At 33.1% G+C, this 17,700-nt stretch overlaps 1 protein-coding gene across 1 annotated transcript; it reads right to left on the bottom strand.

Moving 5' to 3' along the window:
* Positions 1-4,502: 4,502 nt before the first annotated feature.
* Positions 4,503-8,189, bottom strand: LOC131143700 (U-box domain-containing protein 7). The gene is made up of 2 exons (XM_058091948.1): positions 7,378-8,189; positions 4,503-5,780 (listed from the first exon to the last, which is right to left on the bottom strand). The coding sequence occupies exons 1-2, from the start codon at positions 7,836-7,838 to the stop codon at positions 4,919-4,921; spliced, it is 1,323 nt and encodes a 440-aa protein (XP_057947931.1). The 5' UTR covers positions 7,839-8,189; the 3' UTR covers positions 4,503-4,918.
* Positions 8,190-17,700: the final 9,511 nt, after the last annotated feature.

The raw sequence follows: 17,700 nt of genomic DNA, 5'->3' as shown, positions 1-17,700 counted from the left end.
GATAACATTTCTTGGTGTCACTTATTTCTTTACTACTTTCTGGTGCATGCTTAGTTGATTAAATTGTGCTATTTAATTTCTGCTACATATTGTAATTGATTTATTTTTCTTGCACTAAATTGACTTTAGGATTGTGAAAATACTACTGTTAGGATACTGACCTAGGGCATTAATTTTAAAAATACTAATTCACCCCCCCTCTCTTGGGATCATGGTAAAGCTGACACTCCTCATTACAGACGCGATACACTTATATGATTGTACTTTGACAGATATGATACTTTATATACAGAAAGATTTATTGAGCATGATTATAATTTCGGGAAAAGTATATGGTTACAAACACACACACACACACACACATATGTTTATGGATATGAGTATAGATTTTCATGATACTTTTATTAAATTAACATTTTTATAAACATGATTTGATACACTGAAACTCATTGCCACACACTGATAATAATTTATTCTCACTTACTGAGAGGTGTCTCACCCTATAGATCTTAAACATTTCAGGAAATCCGAGACATCAAGTGGAGCGAGCTCCGAGATAGAGGAGGCATCGCCCATATAGTGCAGGGTATGTGTGTTTATTTTAGGGATTAGGGATATGGATGTGCAAACCTTGTGATATCAGTTGGTTTGTTTTTGGGAGCTATGAGCACATTTTGGAGACTTATAGCACTCTGGTATTGTATATAAAGTTTAAATGTGTTATGTTTTCTGCTGCGTAGATAAAATATGAGTATGGACAAATGTATCCGCGGTACCCCACTTTGGGTCTGGATTATCTTGATGGACTTTATTATTATTATTATTATGGTATCAGAGATATTTGAATATATATATATATATATATATATATATATATATAAATATAAAATAGGGTGTTACACTTTATACATTCTTTAATTAATTCTTTCTTAACTTATTTTGAGTTCAGCAACCACACATGCAAAGTTGTTTTACAATCCCAAGTTCAACGGAAAATTAATTTAGTTACAAACCTTTATGAATAATTTGAATACTTCTTTCAGCAATTTAAACCAATCAACCAAGGTAACCAAGAAAAGATTCACAATATAGAATAATTCTAACAATGCTTCCAAGATTCAGCAATTGAGTCAGTCAATGTCGAGTTTAAGTATGTAGCTGATAAAAACCCTGTATTAAGAGATTTGATTTCTCAATATGAAGCACAATAGAAATTTCTAATCACTCTTCCAAAACTCAGAATTTAAACAAACTATCAATTAATTAATGAGTATTGGGTGTTAATCAATCAATGTACTCTTTTATGGTTTCCACAATAAGTATTAATTAACCAACGTACCCCCTTTCGGTTTCTGCAATCCCAAAGTCAAATTAATTTTTAATTTATTTAATATCCAATCCACGTAATTTATATGAGCAGAAAATTAAATATCCAACCACAAAGTTTATATGAGCAGAAAATTAAATGAGAGTAGGGATCCCAAAGTCAAATTAATTTTCAATTTATTTCATATCCAATCCACGTAGTTTATATGAGCAGAAAATTAAATATCCAACCACACAGTTTATATGAGCAGAAAATTAAATGAGAGTAGACAATAGAGTGACACCGTGAGTTTTACAAGGTTCAGTTATACTCGCCTATGTCCTCACCTTAGGCAACACACATAAGGATTCACTATTTCACTCCTTTATGGGTAGGAGCAACTTTTTACAATCCCTCATTCAATAGGCTAGAGTTCGCCTCTCCAAACGACACCCTATGATTGGTCCAATAGCGATTTAAAAACCTGAACCGTCTACAAAAACAAGAACAAATTTGGTGTACAAAGACACTCTCTACAAGAGCTGATTAGTACAACAATAAAGCACAATCATATACTTCAATTCAAAATAACAATAGAAAGAATTTGAAGTTTTAGAAGCATATCACCGTGAGCTTCTTTCTTGATGGAAAGAATTTAGTATATACTCAAAGATTTGTGAGAGTTTCATAGCAAAACTTAGTAGAGAACTTCAGAAAGTATGTGAGCAAGAGAACTTTGAGAGTTTTTGTAAGCAAGGAAGCTTTGATTGCTGTGTATTGCTTGGTGTGTTCAAATCCTTTGTCTTGGGGGGTATTTATAGATGTAAAAAGATTAATTTTGTGTTCCCCAAGTGACTTGGAGTATTTCCCAAGTTTTCATAATGAATACTTTTCAAAAACTCAATTTTGAAAACTTCCCGTTATATTTAAAATTTGAATTCTCCAAGAGTTAGTCGTCTGGATCACGAAAGGTAAGTCGCCTGGGTCATTGAAAACACTGAAAATTCAAAGGCAATAAGGTGTTAGTCGACTGGGTTGTTACGAGTCAGTTGCTTGGGTCCTCTCGGGTTTTTCCAAAATCCTTCTATCTACTTGTCAGTCGCTTGAGCCAACACAATCAGGCGCCTGGATAGACAACTTTTCTATTATTTTTTTAATTTTTTTTTTCAAAATCTTTTTGCTCTTTTATATTTCCCAAAGTAATTTAAAACTTTTGAAAAATATTTTCTGATGTTTTTCAAAATATGGTCACTAAGTCAATAAGTTTCCTAATAAGATTCAAATCCAACCATATCATCATTTGAATGAAGTACTTACATAGAGACTCTCTTAAGATTTAAACATGTTCTAAACTTGGAGTCTTCATACTTGTCATTTGTTGAGTCCATCTTGCCTTTAAGTTTCAATTCTCTAAGCTTTCATCAAGTCATCTTTGGAATTCATGCTTTCATGTCCTCTAAGCTTTCATTTCCTTTTTATGTAGTCTTGCAATAAACTTCATGATTACTTGAATTTGAGTTTAAAAACCTGATTCCTAAAGTATCATCACTTTCACCAAAAAATGTTAAATTATCTTTGATTTGTTATCATCAAAATAAGATTAGTAAGCCATGTTAGGTCAACACACTGTGCATTCGTTTTTCACAACAGTATTTTTATTTGTAAATAATTCGCATGTCATACTTGAAATTTCATTAACATTTTTATTCACTTTGCAAGGAAAATCATAGCTTCTCATTAGTCACTTTAAAAGATGATATTTTTAGAGAAATTTGTTCAAGATTTCAAAAATGAAAATGGGCCATTCACCCAAGAATTACACAAATTTATTAGAGAAAAGGTCTTTCATTAACCCCTTAAATTAGAAAAAAGAAAGACATCTCAACCAAAATAGCAAAAATACGGGATAATTCAAAGTACAAAATATATTAGCTAATATAATGCAAAAGAAAGATCAAACCATCTACCTTATAAATGCAAGTAAACCACCATCACTAATCTTTTTTTTTTTTTTTTTCATTTGCACATAATTTAATCATGTCATAATATGAGTTCATTCCTCTAATAATGGAACCCCTCTTCATTTTGTGCACAACAAAGATCCTTGAAGCAAAGGCAACTCTTTAGGGCATTATTATGAGTTATTGGAAATCAATTCTAAATTTCTTATTCCATGTATTTTACTGAGAAAATTTGTCACTGAGATCTACACTTCTAGCTAGTTGTTATGATCATCATCAGCTAGAGTTGAGTGTTGAGATGCCAAGGGGTTTGGGTTAAGTTTTTTTTTTTTTTTTTTAAATCAAAATCAAAATGGGAAGGGGAAGGGGAAGGAAAATGGAAAGAAAAATTTCAACTCTTTAAGGGAATATTTGATTGGGTTGGGTTGCATTTTGTTTTGAATGACAAGGAACAATAAGCGAATAAAAACATCAAGTGAAGAAGGATAAAGGGACGGACCCATTATTCCGATGAATTAGACGAGTATTTAAAGGGCTACAAACACTATTGTTTTAAAAACAAATAAAATAAAAAGTTAACCATTCTACATCAACCCAAACCATAGACTTAACCAACGAAAAGTGGAGTTAGGCTGGTTAATGAATTGATTTTATACCCCTAAAGGCTAGTGTGGCCCAACTTACCAGTCCACAATTATAAATTATGAGTAACTTCATGAAATATAAAATATCATAATATTATGGTGATTACGAACATGCTATCTTACTTGTTTTTATTTCTTCTTCCAACCAAAAGATAAACTTGGAGTCCATACCACGAATATAAAGAAGATACTTTTGAGCTCTATGAAAACAAAAACAATGGTGTAGGAGCATTATTTTTATTAGGGATTATATACACTTTGACTTTCTACAAAAAAAGATGTTTCAGTTGCTCTAATGACATTAATCTCTAAGACTTGATTAATCACAAATCACCAAGACCTTGGCTTAGCCATAATGTGGGATGGAATTTAAACTTAGGACTTCAAATGTATGAAAATTAATTAGTTAGTTGATTAATTTATGAAACAAGATTAAGAATTTCCTTGGCACTACTTACTTTATAAATTTGATCCAAGTCTTACATTTCCCCATCACCTATCTCTCTCTCTCTATCTCCCCCCCCCCCCCCCTCTTTTCTTTTTAACGTCAAACTAAAAGAACTTAAAGAAAATAAAAAATGCTTATGATAATTTATGAGAATGGAAAAGAATTGAATAACTCATTATTTGAAGTAGTAGGTACTGAGAAAGGAGCACTATTTACAATATATACTCAAATACAACACATGAACAGTGGTATGAAACCACTATAAATCAATGCATCTATGGGAATTTCTCAATGTTTTCCCGTTTCTAGCGACAAACGTCAAGTGTCACAATGTAAAAAACCAAGATAAGCAGTCGCACAGAGATGCAATTCCAATGGGAGGATGTCCATTGATTTCTTTCCTAGGCTTCTTTCATCTTGTTTCTTATCATTTGCCACCGCCCAAGAGTGCACATTTGTATTGGATGCCAAGTGCATGTGTATCGAGCATGTCACCACCATCCAGCAAATGAATGGTAGTGCCCGGAAATTTTTCAGATGGGTGTGATAAGTCATGCCTCTAGTAAGGCAAGCTCTTAGAGCTTGAACTGATATCCAAGCTCTTAAACTTAGAACAATCCCTAGCACCATTGGCTCTTCGAGTGATCACTTCCAAATTCTTATAAAGACTCTGTTTAACCATATTCTTCATTACCTTCTTCTCTTCGAGGGTATCCTTCTGACTTAAAGGTGACCCAATTGCAACAACTCTTCCCGTCTGTGGCCCCGAATGTGCCCCGATCCTTATTTGCCTTTCATCTTTAAACCATTGCAGCAACTTTAGTGCCCTCTTTTGGGCCAGAGGGCTCCCTAAAAGGGCCACCTCAAGCAAGACAGGGACTATCCCGGACTCTGCCATTTTCTTCCTCTGTGCAGAGCTCCGGTGAGCAAGAATCATCAAGATATAAGCAGATAGTTCCTGGCACTTGGGTTTCTCCTCCCATGTCATAATCTCTATCAACCTCTCTGGAACCATATCACTATTTTCCATAGCCTTCTTCCCGATTATGGTCACCGCCAAGTTCCCTAATGTTGCGAGGGCTTTCTCTGAGGCTTCTTTTGCGGGGGAGAGCATTAGGAGAGTGGGTACTGCGCCACTGGAGACCAAAAGCTCTGCATTAGGCAACGTGGTGGAGAGATTGAAGAGGGTGCCTAAGCATGCATCTTTGGTTTCGAAGGTGGTGGAGGTGGAGACTGTGGAGTGGAGGATGTCCAGGAGGAATGGGAGGATTTGGGATGTAGGGAGAGGGAATTGGGCATTGGGCAGAGAAGATAGAGAGAGGAGGAGCCGTGCGAATTCGCAATTGATCGTTTCGTCGCCAGCGGTAGCGTCGTGTGGCAGTTTTGATAGGATTCCTGCTTCCACCATAACAGCCTTGTTCCTGGAAATAGAATGTACCCAATAAGAAGACAAGCAAAAAAAACTACCGCAGAGCAATAAAAGAAAAAGAGAAAGAGGAAATCAGGAGCTTCATGCCCCTAACTTGTGTCCAGAAAAGTATCTCGACTAGAAGAAATTCTTTAATGAACGGGTGATGTGCCTAGTAGACTAGTATACACTACCTAACCCACTAAAACATTCATCTAATTAGTTAGACACACACTTATTAAGCGATGAGCTTCAAAACACTTACTACTATCAATTTTTTCAAGAAAAGAAAAGGAATTCAAACTTTGAAATAAAATTGGTTTGGTGGAAGACTAGAGAATGAAGTCAAATGTGACTCTGGAAAGCAAGTTGCAATAATGCGAAGGAACTAAATTTGTGCACCAGTGGAAGTCCACAGTTGCGGACAACAGCAACAGGGTAGCCAAACTACTCTTGACCATCTGAGTAAAAGAAGAATTTTTTGACTGAGAGAGTCGATGAGTTATTGGAAACTAAAACCTAGTTTGAAGATCTCAAGGAATCTAAATTAAGTATATTAATTCTGGGGGGCTGTACCTTGACAATGGGCATGGTTCCCTAAAAAAATTAATGAACTCAATTTGCAATTTCTTTTAGCATCTTATATGGACAAATTTCTGATATCATTAAGTAATTGCCTAGGGACATGTAGCTCCACAGTATGAAATCACAGTATGAGGGAGAACGTAAATATGCCGAAATTAATTTGAATTAAATGGTCAGATGTAATTGGCGGAGTGGTGGTGGGCATGGGAGAGTTTTATGAGTGGAGGGGCGGGCAGTGGGCACTTTTGGAAATGAGGACAGGGCAAGCACTTTTCTGAGAACAAAAAAACAAGTGGCCTTTCACTTTTCAGCCCTCTGTTTGGATTTTAGCTAATTCATTCTTCTATTTTTACACTCTTTTTTCTTTATTTTTGTTTAATTTTGTCTCTGCAAATCCCAAAGGGGCCCCTGATTTCAAGCTTATGATCCCATTAATAATAATAGTATTTTCTCAATGACTTTTTTTTTGGTTTTGAAATTTGAAAACTATTTTTTTTAAAAAAAATACTAAGAGTTTTATATTTCATATTTGATTGGAAAAAATATAAATATAAATATATAATTAATTATAAAAATTTAATTTTACTTGTTATTAATATGTGAAATTTTGAACTTCTGATTATATTGAAATAATTTTTTATTTTTAATAATATTTACAAAAAAAATATAATAAAAGATGAATTTCTCTTTTATTTTATTTTTTTTCTTTCCCTAAATAAAATTATTGATCCGAGGTACCATTAAATTTTAAACTTTGAAAGCAAAATGACCAAAGCCCTTGTTCTAAAACCCAAATCCACATGATTAATCTTCTACTGAAAAACCTTGCTGAATTTTAATTTTAATTTTTTGTTCATATAATTGATTTTTAGCAACCAAAAAAAAAAAAGATTGTTCTGATTAACATTTTTCTTTTTGGGGGACAAACATGGCTTTAATGCTTAAAATTCAATCTTAAATGGCAAAAGACAAGCGAAATAAGAAGTTTAAAAACTAAAGCAGCGAATGAAACAGTCTAAACTTACGTGAAAGAGCCATTAGCGAGCTCGATGAGCGCCTGGACCGCCAGTCGCCGGCGAGAAAGCACCTCCGAATCCACCATCGCTACCAAAGCCGGAATAACGCCCAGCTCCGCCAGCAATTTCCTCTTCTTCACGTCTTCTCTGGCGAATCGCTTTATCTCCTCCGCCGCCGTCTCCTTCTCTTCCCAATTACTTCCGAAGTGAAGCCTCTTCACCGACCTCTGCATCGCAGTCCCATCTTCTCGATCACTCCCTCTCCCCATCTCTCCTCCCCCGGGTTTCTCCGTTTCAAATTTGATCGTCCTTGGTTTGCCGATTCGATCGGACGGCCCGCAGCGCTTGCCGGCGGCCTTCTTGTGCAGGAACCGCCTGACCAGAGAGAAGAATTTGAGATTATTCGCGTAGGTGAAGAACCAAGAGGAAGAAGAAGAATCGGACATGCTTGATGCTAGGTGTGGAGACATGGAAACAGAGATAAATAACAGAGAGGGAAGAGATACAGAGGGAATCAAAGAGGGTAAGAAGCCATTTTCAAAGTCTCCTCAAATTAGTATAAAACCCACTTAAGTTTTGACTTCAATTAGAGATTGGGACAGAGAGATAGAGAGAGGGAAAATAAATGGACGGATCCGACAAGAGGGAAGAAGACTTTTGAGGGGGAGCGGAGCGGAGCAGAGCAAAGCAGAGAGAGCACATGGAGACTGCAGAGGAGAAGAATCTGTCTTTTAAAAATAAATTCAGTAGAGTCAGAAGAAATTTTAAAATTGAAAATTGGAATGGAATGGCAAATTGGGAATTGACAAGGATAGAAATGGAAAGGGACGAATGAGGATGAGGGGATGAAGATGATCCATGAGTCCAATAAGGGCTGCGGAATTGGTAGTGTTGGGGGGACCCCCTCATTGTCTACCACCTATGGTGAGGGGGCAGCACCTAATTAACCATTTTATTTAAGGTTCCTTCTTCCTAGTATGTATTCTAATCCAAAATTATATATGTATATTTTTAAAAAAAATTTAGGATAAACTTTTTCATAAGAGTAAAATCCATCAACACATCCTTACCTTTTAGAATATGACACTATACCTCCTTAACTTTTGAAAATTATCATAAGGCCTTGAGGTTTCATTTTATTGACCAAATAAACCTATCATTAGTTAACTATTAGTCAACCATTAAAGTTCAATGAAAAAAATTAATTTTTTTTAATAAAATGATAATTTTACCCTTTTATTTAATTTTGGTAAGATAAATTAAGAAGACTACACTAATTTAATAAATTAAGTTAGAAATATTGATCAATTGATTGCAATATATTGTGAAAATGAAACTTATAAGTGAATTGAACACCCAATGGCTGGGCGAGATTAATTAGTTGATATAAGCATGACAACATAATTAAATTATTTTTTAAAAATAAAAATTGTAAAAAACAATTAATATGAATTATTCAGAAAAAATACTTAAATAATTATATTGTTACAAAATATTTGTATATATATATATATATATATATATATTATAAAAACAAAAAACTTGTTGGAATTTGTGTGATCCCAAGAGGGGGGGTGAATTAGGTTTTAAAAATATTTTGACTAAATTAAACATTTACGTCGATTTACCACATATCATATCACATTTATTAAACAAACATTTATGTAAAATAATTAAACTGTGAGTGCAGACATACACGTGTGTAATATATTTCATTTAATTTAAATGTGTGCATGCAAATAATTATAACAGTAATAAATAAGCATATACATATAGAAATTTAAGTGCGAAAATTAAATGTGTGTGTGTGTGTGTGTGAGAGTGAGAGAGAGAGAGAGAGAGAGAGAGTGAGTGAGTGACATACGATATTTGTCATCGAGATTCAGTCAAATCAGCCTACGTCCCCGCCTTAGGCATACTCCCCAAGGATTCCTCTAACCTTACTCACTTATAGGTGAAGTAGAAATCGTTTACAATGTCTTTCCGGGGTGGGCATTCCCCAGTTCACTTATCGGGTAGAGCCAACACTTTACACACTTTCCCAGAAGGATGCATCTCCTAGTTCTCCTAACAGCGCCTAATCCAATTTGGGACTATTTATAGGATTAGTCTCTCTCTTCCAACCACACGTCTAGAATACAATAGATATTCAATAAAATTTGTGTATAAAGACAGTGTTTCTATACTAAACAGATGATGTACAACAATGTAGCTCAATATACGCATTCTAATATGATATGAAATGTGTTCAGTAGAGTAAGGGTTGAACATAATATGTATCATGAAAATTTCAAAAATTTAAACCATAAACCAAATATTTCATACTTTCCCAGAAGGATGCATCTCCTAGTTCTCCTAACGGCGCCTAAACCAATTTGGGATTATTTATAGGATTAGTCTCTCTCTTCCAACCACACGTCTGGAATACAACAGATATTCAATAAAATTTGTGTATAAAGACAATGTTTCTATACTAAACAGATGATGTACAACAATGTAGCTCAATATACGCATTCTAATATGATATGAAATGTGTTCAGTAGAGTAAGGGTTGAACATAATATGTATCATGAAAATTTCAAAAATTTAAACCATAAACCAAATATTTCATACTTTCCCAGAAGGATGCATCTCCTAGTTCTCCTAATGGCGCCTAAACCAATTTGGGATTATTTATAGGATTAGTCTCTCTCTTCCAACCACACGTCTGGAATACAACAGATATTCAATAAAATTTGTGTATAAAGACAATGTTTCTATACTAAACAGATGATGTACAACAATGTAGTTCAATATACGCATTCTAATATGATATGAAATGTGTTCAGTAGAGTAAGGGTTGAACATAATATGTATCATGAAAATTTCAAAAATTTAAACCATAAACCAAATATTTCTCTAAAAAATATTTTCAATAAGGCATAGGTGAATTTAGGGTTATAGTTTCAAAAACTCTGCACAAAACAAAATGTATGCATTTGAAGATTTATGTAAAAATCAAAGTAAGTAAAAGCCCAAATAAAATATTCTCTTATAAAAATGATTTACAATAATAAATGAAAGAGAATTTTGGAAAGTAAAAGATTTGTCTCAAGAAATAGTTTTTGCAATAAAGAATAAGTTTGGGGAACTTGGATTAACAAGAGGTTAAAAATATTTGAGAGAAAATATTTACTAATTAAAGTTGCTAATTAAACAAATGAAATGGGTATTTATAGTTTTTCTCAAAAATATGACCGTTGGGACATGCGAGGTATTATTAGATTTATTTAATTAAATTTTAACCTTAGTTACCGCAGTTAATTATTGGTAACTTGAGAGTTTCGGTTGTCCTATCCTTAGGGTCGGTCACCCAAACAGACACAAAGAGAAAAGTGAATTTTTCGGGTTCGGTTGACTGTGGGAAACGATCGGTCGGTTGAGTCAGGCGATTTTCCAAACCTTCGTAATTTCAGTCGCCTGATGAATGGTTCGGACTGCCAAGCCTCACAATTCGGTCATCCAAGGTGATTTTGGATTAAAAGTTCAGGAGGTCGGGGACAGTAAAAAAGTCAATGACTAGAGTTCGGTCGACCGTAGAAGATACATTCATTTTTGTTCGGTCGCCCGAGGCTTAGTCAATATTTTGACTTTTTGACCAACAGAGTATTCAGTCAACTAAGGTGTTTATAACTGAAATGGGTCTGTTGACTGGGACTATTAAAGTGCCCCAAAAATTCAACGTCGGTCGACCGAAGTCTGCCTTAAGGTCTGTTTGTGGCCTATCTGAGCATTAACTCATATCATGCAGGATGTATGCATTTATTACTGACCAAAGAATAAAAATTAAATGCATGTACAATTTAAAATAAATGTCTTCGTCTTTTGCTCTTTCTTCATGGGATACACCAAGTTGTGTGTACGTTTTAAGTCTCGTCTTGGCTTCCATTTCCTTTTTACTTTATGTGTGTGTTGAATAGTAAACATATTCAAATACTTAAAAATACACATAAGAAATTAGTATTTTGTCAGCATCAAAACAAGGATCGGACTCAAAAAGTCAACATAACTAAATATATCTTTAACAAGTAAAATATAGTTTTAAAAATTGGCTCGGATCGGGCTATTGGTCGAGTTGTGTCTTGCTTTTTAGGTGTGATTGAATACTAACTAAAACTATTCTCACTCCAATTCATAAACACCATTAAATTATTTTAGACAAACTTCGACTGAATAAATTAATAAGTCTAATTGTACTAACTAAAACTACACGAACTAAAACACACTTTAGCTAATAGTACAAAAACTAGTTTACCATTCCACACTATTTAATAATTGAAAAACATCCTGCCTAGCTATATTTTAAGACCTTAATAAAGATAAAATTTTGAATAAACCAATTAAATAATGGGTAAATATTACAACTCAGTAATAGTATTAAATAAATTATTTTTATATTTTTTAAATAAAAAAACTATTCGTTATAGTTTCAAAAATCGTCGCTAATAATTGGCTATTAGTGACAAATCCTCTAAACCATCACTAATAGTGTTAAATAAATTATTTTTATATTTTTTTAAATAAAAACATTATTAATGACGGTTTCAAAAATCGTCACTAATAATTGGCTATTAGTGATGAACCCTCTGAACCGTCACTAATAGTGTTAAATAAATTATTTTTATATTTTTTAAATAAAAAAACTATTAGTAACGGTTTAAAAACCATCATTAATAATTGGCTATTAGTGACGACTCCTCTGAACCGTCACTAATAGTGTTAAATAAATTATTTTTATATTATTTAAATTAGAAAAATATTAGTGACGGTTCCTAAAACCGTCACTAATAATTGGCTATTACTGACAAATTATCTAAACCGTCACTAATAATGTTAAATAAATTATTTTTATTTATTAATACAATAATAGTAGTGACGGTTACTTAATCGTCACTAATAATTGACTTTTAGTGACGGATTCAATTTGTCACTAATACCTCAAGAATCATTGTTAATATTTTTCCAAGATAATTTTTGCGCTAAAAATAGTTTCTCACGATAGATTGAGCGGAAAAATCGATTTTTAGTAACAAAATTATTAGCAATGGTTTTGAAATCGTCACTAATAGTTCCGTATTAGTGACGGTTTTTAAACACCGTCACTAATACCCACTTTTAGTGACAAAATTGAATCCGTCACTAATACTTTCATTACTAAAAATCAGTCTTTTGCAATGAAACCTTTAAATTACGTTTGGTATGCAGATCTCTATTCTCAAAAATATATTAGTTTTAATATGTTAGTTACAATTAATTATATAAGCAATTATGTTGTTATTATAAAAGAAAAAATAAATTGAAACATTTTATACACCCATAATAAGGAATAAACTAGAAATAATTATTTTCTAATATCATCATGAGATGTCTTTTCTTTTCTTATTCATTAGGATTATATAAAGAATAATTATTTTCTTGATTGTCAAAATTTAAACAATATTCCATCTTATTCCAATGAATAGATACTTCACCGAACCAAACAAGCGGTGAATAATTAAAAAGAAAAAATGAAAAAGGGGAAAATAAAATAAAAACTCATTAGCTCTTCTTCATTTCAATGATTTCATATTTGATTCGGTTCAATATTCATTACTAGCTAGCTAGCTAGAGAGGGAATAATTAATTAATCTTCCTAAAATTTTTTAGCCAATAATTAATGCTATGCGCAAATCTTGCTAGCTTTTGAGGGGGCACATTAGCTGCTCATGCAGGCGGTTGATAATCTTGACATCTGTATATACATAATATATACTTTAATCTCATTAATCTTGACATCTGTATATGCATAATATATACTTTAATCTCATTTATTAATATATATATATATATATATATATATATATATATATATCTTTAAATTAGGCAGGTTGAAAGTAGTGGGTTTGGCCTGGCCATCTAGTTAGTTGGGCATATTTATATTGCTTTGTGCATTTGTAGTTGATTAGTTGATCCCAACTTTATGTGATGGTTATTTTTATTTTATTTTAAGTTCATTGGAGGTTGATCTGGTCTAAGCTACATAGCTATATATACAACGACCATATAATTTATTTTTCATTTTATGCTTCCCTCTCTTTTCAAAGTTAGAACCTAAAACTTTTTTTTTTTTGGTAAAAGAGGGCGACACCTCCATTTATTTATTAATAAATCCTCACTTTTGGCGGAGGAATACCGTGGTTATAAGTTAAAACCAACCAACCAATTAGAACCTTAAACTTGTAATTCATCACAAAGATAAAATTGATAAGGTTCAATTGCATGAGTTTGGATGATTAATCAATAATCCTGACATGTTTACGGTGTTGGAATGGAATATTATGAAATTTATCATTTGATTTCGGTATATACACCATTTAAATTTTCATTTGATTCTATTCTACTATGTTTCATTCCAAAAATTAAACAAGATGTAAAAAGAATCATGCTAATTATTATTGCTTGTAATTATTATGAGCTCACGAGATAAGAAAGTAAATAATAAAGAGGGCCAACATGCCACTTTCCTCTTCTCTCCTAATTGTATTAGGAGGGCTATGATGAGAAGTATTTTCATAAAAAAGGCTTAGCATTGTAGACCCGTTCATGATTATGGTAGACTCGTCTAATGGCGGATATTTTGAGAGTATTGAACTAAAGGGCTTTATGGTAAATGAGTACTATATTTTGTTTTGGACATAATGGGTTAGAAATGAAAATTAATTATGTGTGAACTTTGTTGCCACTGGAAGTCTATGATAAAAAAAAGATTTCATTGGAACTTCGATAGCAAATAGAGGTCCTACTCTTACTATTATTTTTGTTATTTTTTGGTCAACTCACATATAAAATATAGAGAAGAAGAATACGATTAATTTATTTTAAGCAAAAATAATATAATTTATGGTATGAGGTACATAATTTTAATATTCTTGTTAGATTACCACTCTACCTAAAAGTTTAAACTACGAGATTGAGTGGTAATCTAACATGGTATCAGAGCTGATTTTAGGAGGTCTTGCGTTGTAATCTTATTGTTTGCATTTATTCTATAGTGTTTTAAAAAAATTGTATTCCCTATCATGGGTATTCTTTATCGTATGTCTATCTCTCTAAGTGCTGTCCAACTGTATATGCGGGGAAGAGTGTTAAAACTTAATATACATTGTTAGTTCACAGCGTAACAGTTTAAGGTTTCTAGGTAAAGTGGTAATCTAACAATTCTAATCAAGAGGATCCTATTCATGTACCTCGAAATAATTTGAAAAAATTATTTTTCCTAAAATTTCAGCCATGCATAACATATAAGGCTCATTTTTCTATTAAAACAGGGTAGAAGGTTGAGCTAGTGCATGTATTGGATTAATTAAATACCATGTTGGATTCCATTCTACATACATTTTCCCACCACTACATCAATTTCCCTTCCATTTCAACCCAAATGGGTCCAAGTGGATGGTCCATCCTCCACCCTTTCCGAGAGAGAGCGAGAGAGAGAGAGAGAGAGAGAGAGATTATCTTTATCTTTATCTTTATCTCCCTTCTTTCAAGTGACACGTGTAAAATTAAGTGGATGAGTTTTTGGCCATAAAAATCCCACACATGCCACTCTCCCAAACTCTCAGCCAAATGTCGTAGGCTTCTAGCTTTTTCAACGTCTCATTATGCTTTTGTTGGACTTCGTTTGATTTATCCAAATTCTCGTTCATGACATCATAACCTTAACTCCTGCTTTGATTCAAGTTCACATGAGCATAGGATTTCCATTACGTTTTTTTTTTCTTTTAAATAATCAAATTATGGAAAACGTATCTCCAATAAAGATTAATTAGTTAGATTATCCTCATGTAAGAATTAGTATTTATATATATATATATTATCCTAGGTTTAGTTTATGTTTTAATTTACACGTATCATTTTTAAATTTTCTTGTTTGTAAATAATTTCTAAATACAAGACGAGGACAAAAAAGTTAATAATGAAATGGATTGGATTTATGTTTTGGAGTTTAAATTCTGAGAAATTATACAAAAAAGTATTGGTGTTATCCCACATCGGTTGTAAAAGGGGCTGATGGTCAATTCTTAAGTGTGAGAAAAAGTTTCATTCCATGAGTTAACTTTTAGGGTTGAGAAGACTCTAGACTACCCAACACTACTATTAGAGCCATGATTCAACATTCTCTCCGAAATGCCGAGTATGTGGTGTCGCTGATTTGGAGCTCGATGTGTGAGAAAGAGATTGTTGAGATTATCTCACATCGGTTATGAAAGGGACTAATAGTCAGTTATTAAGTGTGAGCGAAAACATTTATATGTGTGTATGTTCCTACTTTTTGGATGTTAAATACTTATCCCATTAGTACCTATATTTATTAGCATTGAATGAATGAGGAGTGACAAAAAAAGTAATAGGAGGTTTCGGATTCAATTATGCATGAAAAATAATTCTTGATTTATTAATGGTCCAATTGGATCAAGAATTTTATTTGGAAAAAGGAAAGAAAAGGAAAGTAAGGAGGAAATAAATTTATTTTCCATTATATTTTCTTGGGATACTATAAAAAAAAAAATGAAAGTTTGTTTTAATAATTAAAAATTAGGAAAAGTAAAATATTAATGATTTGTGCAATCAAAATTTTGTTCAAGAATTTAATATATTTTTCATGTTTTTCTCAATTTTCTTGGTAGCATTTCTTAATATATATATATATATATTTTATTTTTTCGAGTTCCAAACTAGGCGGAAAAAGGAGTCGTGGAGTCTATCACATCTTGATTTGATTTGATACCATTGAGACGGCTCAAAGGAATTGTCCAAATTAATATAATAAATAGAAACTTGTCCCTCACTATGTTCCTCAAGGCTAATTAGCCTCTCTCAGCTCGTGAGCAGATCGTTACTTCACATGGGTATGGATCGTACCCACCTACAAACAAAACAAATACTCACAAACAAACTCACATGTCAAATGGCAAATACTGCAAGACAAAAATGGGCGGGCAGCTTTTCAACTGGGGAGGGAGTCCGTGACCGCACTGCCCGTGTCACGTGACGTCGGAGGTACATAAAAAATTCCCAAAAATCTCATGCGGCCACGTCACACGTGCGACACTTCCCTGTCCCGCTACTCCTTAATTTCACGAATTTGCATCCGCCCGCAGAGCAGAGCACAGTAATGAAAATTAATTAATTAATAATGGAAATACGCGACTGATGAAAATTAAAATGGGAAATCCACTCATGATATTGACACTTTTGACATCATTAACTGCATAAATTCCCAATTTGCATGCGTTTGACAATGATGGTATAATTTTTGTTTACTTTTTTCGGGATAATTATTTTGTTAAGATAGTCTTTTTTTTTTTTTTTTTTAAGAAAACATTAATTGAAAAAGATGAATCATGTATTGCCTAGTTACCTAAATAATGAAGCGGATAATATCTTAAAAATGTAAAAAATAAACACTGCTGGTGAGACACAAATTGTATACGAGATAGAACCACTTATCATCCAAGTAACATACAAGTCGTAAGAAACCACTTCGACAAAAAAACAAAAATATATATATAAAAAAAAAAATGCAATCATCAGAAGATGATAGTTGCATAAATCATCGATGAAGTTCGCCAACGATAGTCACTTAAATCGTTAGGTGTAGGGGTGTGCATAATTCAATGAAAACTGAATTAACCGAAATAACCGACCGAATTCGGTCGGTTCGCTTCAGTTAATTTTTAATTCAGTTCAGTTCAATTTTATACTTATATAAATTCGGTAATTTGATTTTTGGTTTGGTTATGGGGAAATTGCATTTTGGTTAACCGATTTAACTAAATTATATAATTAATTAATAATTAAATAGAAATTATATAATTTATAATTTGGGATATTTAAGGTTCCCCAACTTCTTTGAGAGTCTTCTACTCCACTCCACACGGACCACACTCGGCATTCGGCAGGGCAGACTAGGCACTCCACTGACTCCCTTACTCCCTCCACCCTCCAGCGTCTAGTGACTTTAGTCACTAGCCATCTTGATTCCTGATCCAGCGAGTCTCCACGCCAAGTGCCAACCAAGCAACCTCCGCCCTTCAAGAGTTTGAGTCGCCTCCATTGCACAAATTTGACGATTCAAGTCTTCCCGCTCCACACTTTGGCTTTGGGAATTAGGGTTCCCAAGTTCCCAACTTCCCATTCGGCCAATGACGATTTCCCTGCTTATTAAAGATCTAGGAACAATAATCACACACAAGAAAAAATAAGCACGCAAAATAAGAATATCAGATTTAACGTGGTTCGGTTTAATCTAAC

This window comes from Malania oleifera, chromosome 12, assembly GCF_029873635.1.
Source record: "Malania oleifera isolate guangnan ecotype guangnan chromosome 12, ASM2987363v1, whole genome shotgun sequence".
NCBI lineage: Eukaryota > Viridiplantae > Streptophyta > Magnoliopsida > Santalales > Ximeniaceae > Malania > Malania oleifera.
Note: the sequence above shows the minus strand (reverse complement) of the source record. Positions and strands in the feature narration are given on the sequence as shown.

Coding starts and splice junctions, on each gene's coding strand:
- LOC131143700 (XM_058091948.1), bottom strand. CDS start 7,838: ATGTCTCCACACCTAGCATCAAGCATGTCCGATTCTTCTTCTTCCTCT. Junction 5,781..7,377: donor CTCGCTAATGGCTCTTTCAC/GTAAGTTTAGAC, acceptor TTCTATTTCCAG/GAACAAGGCTGTTATGGTGG.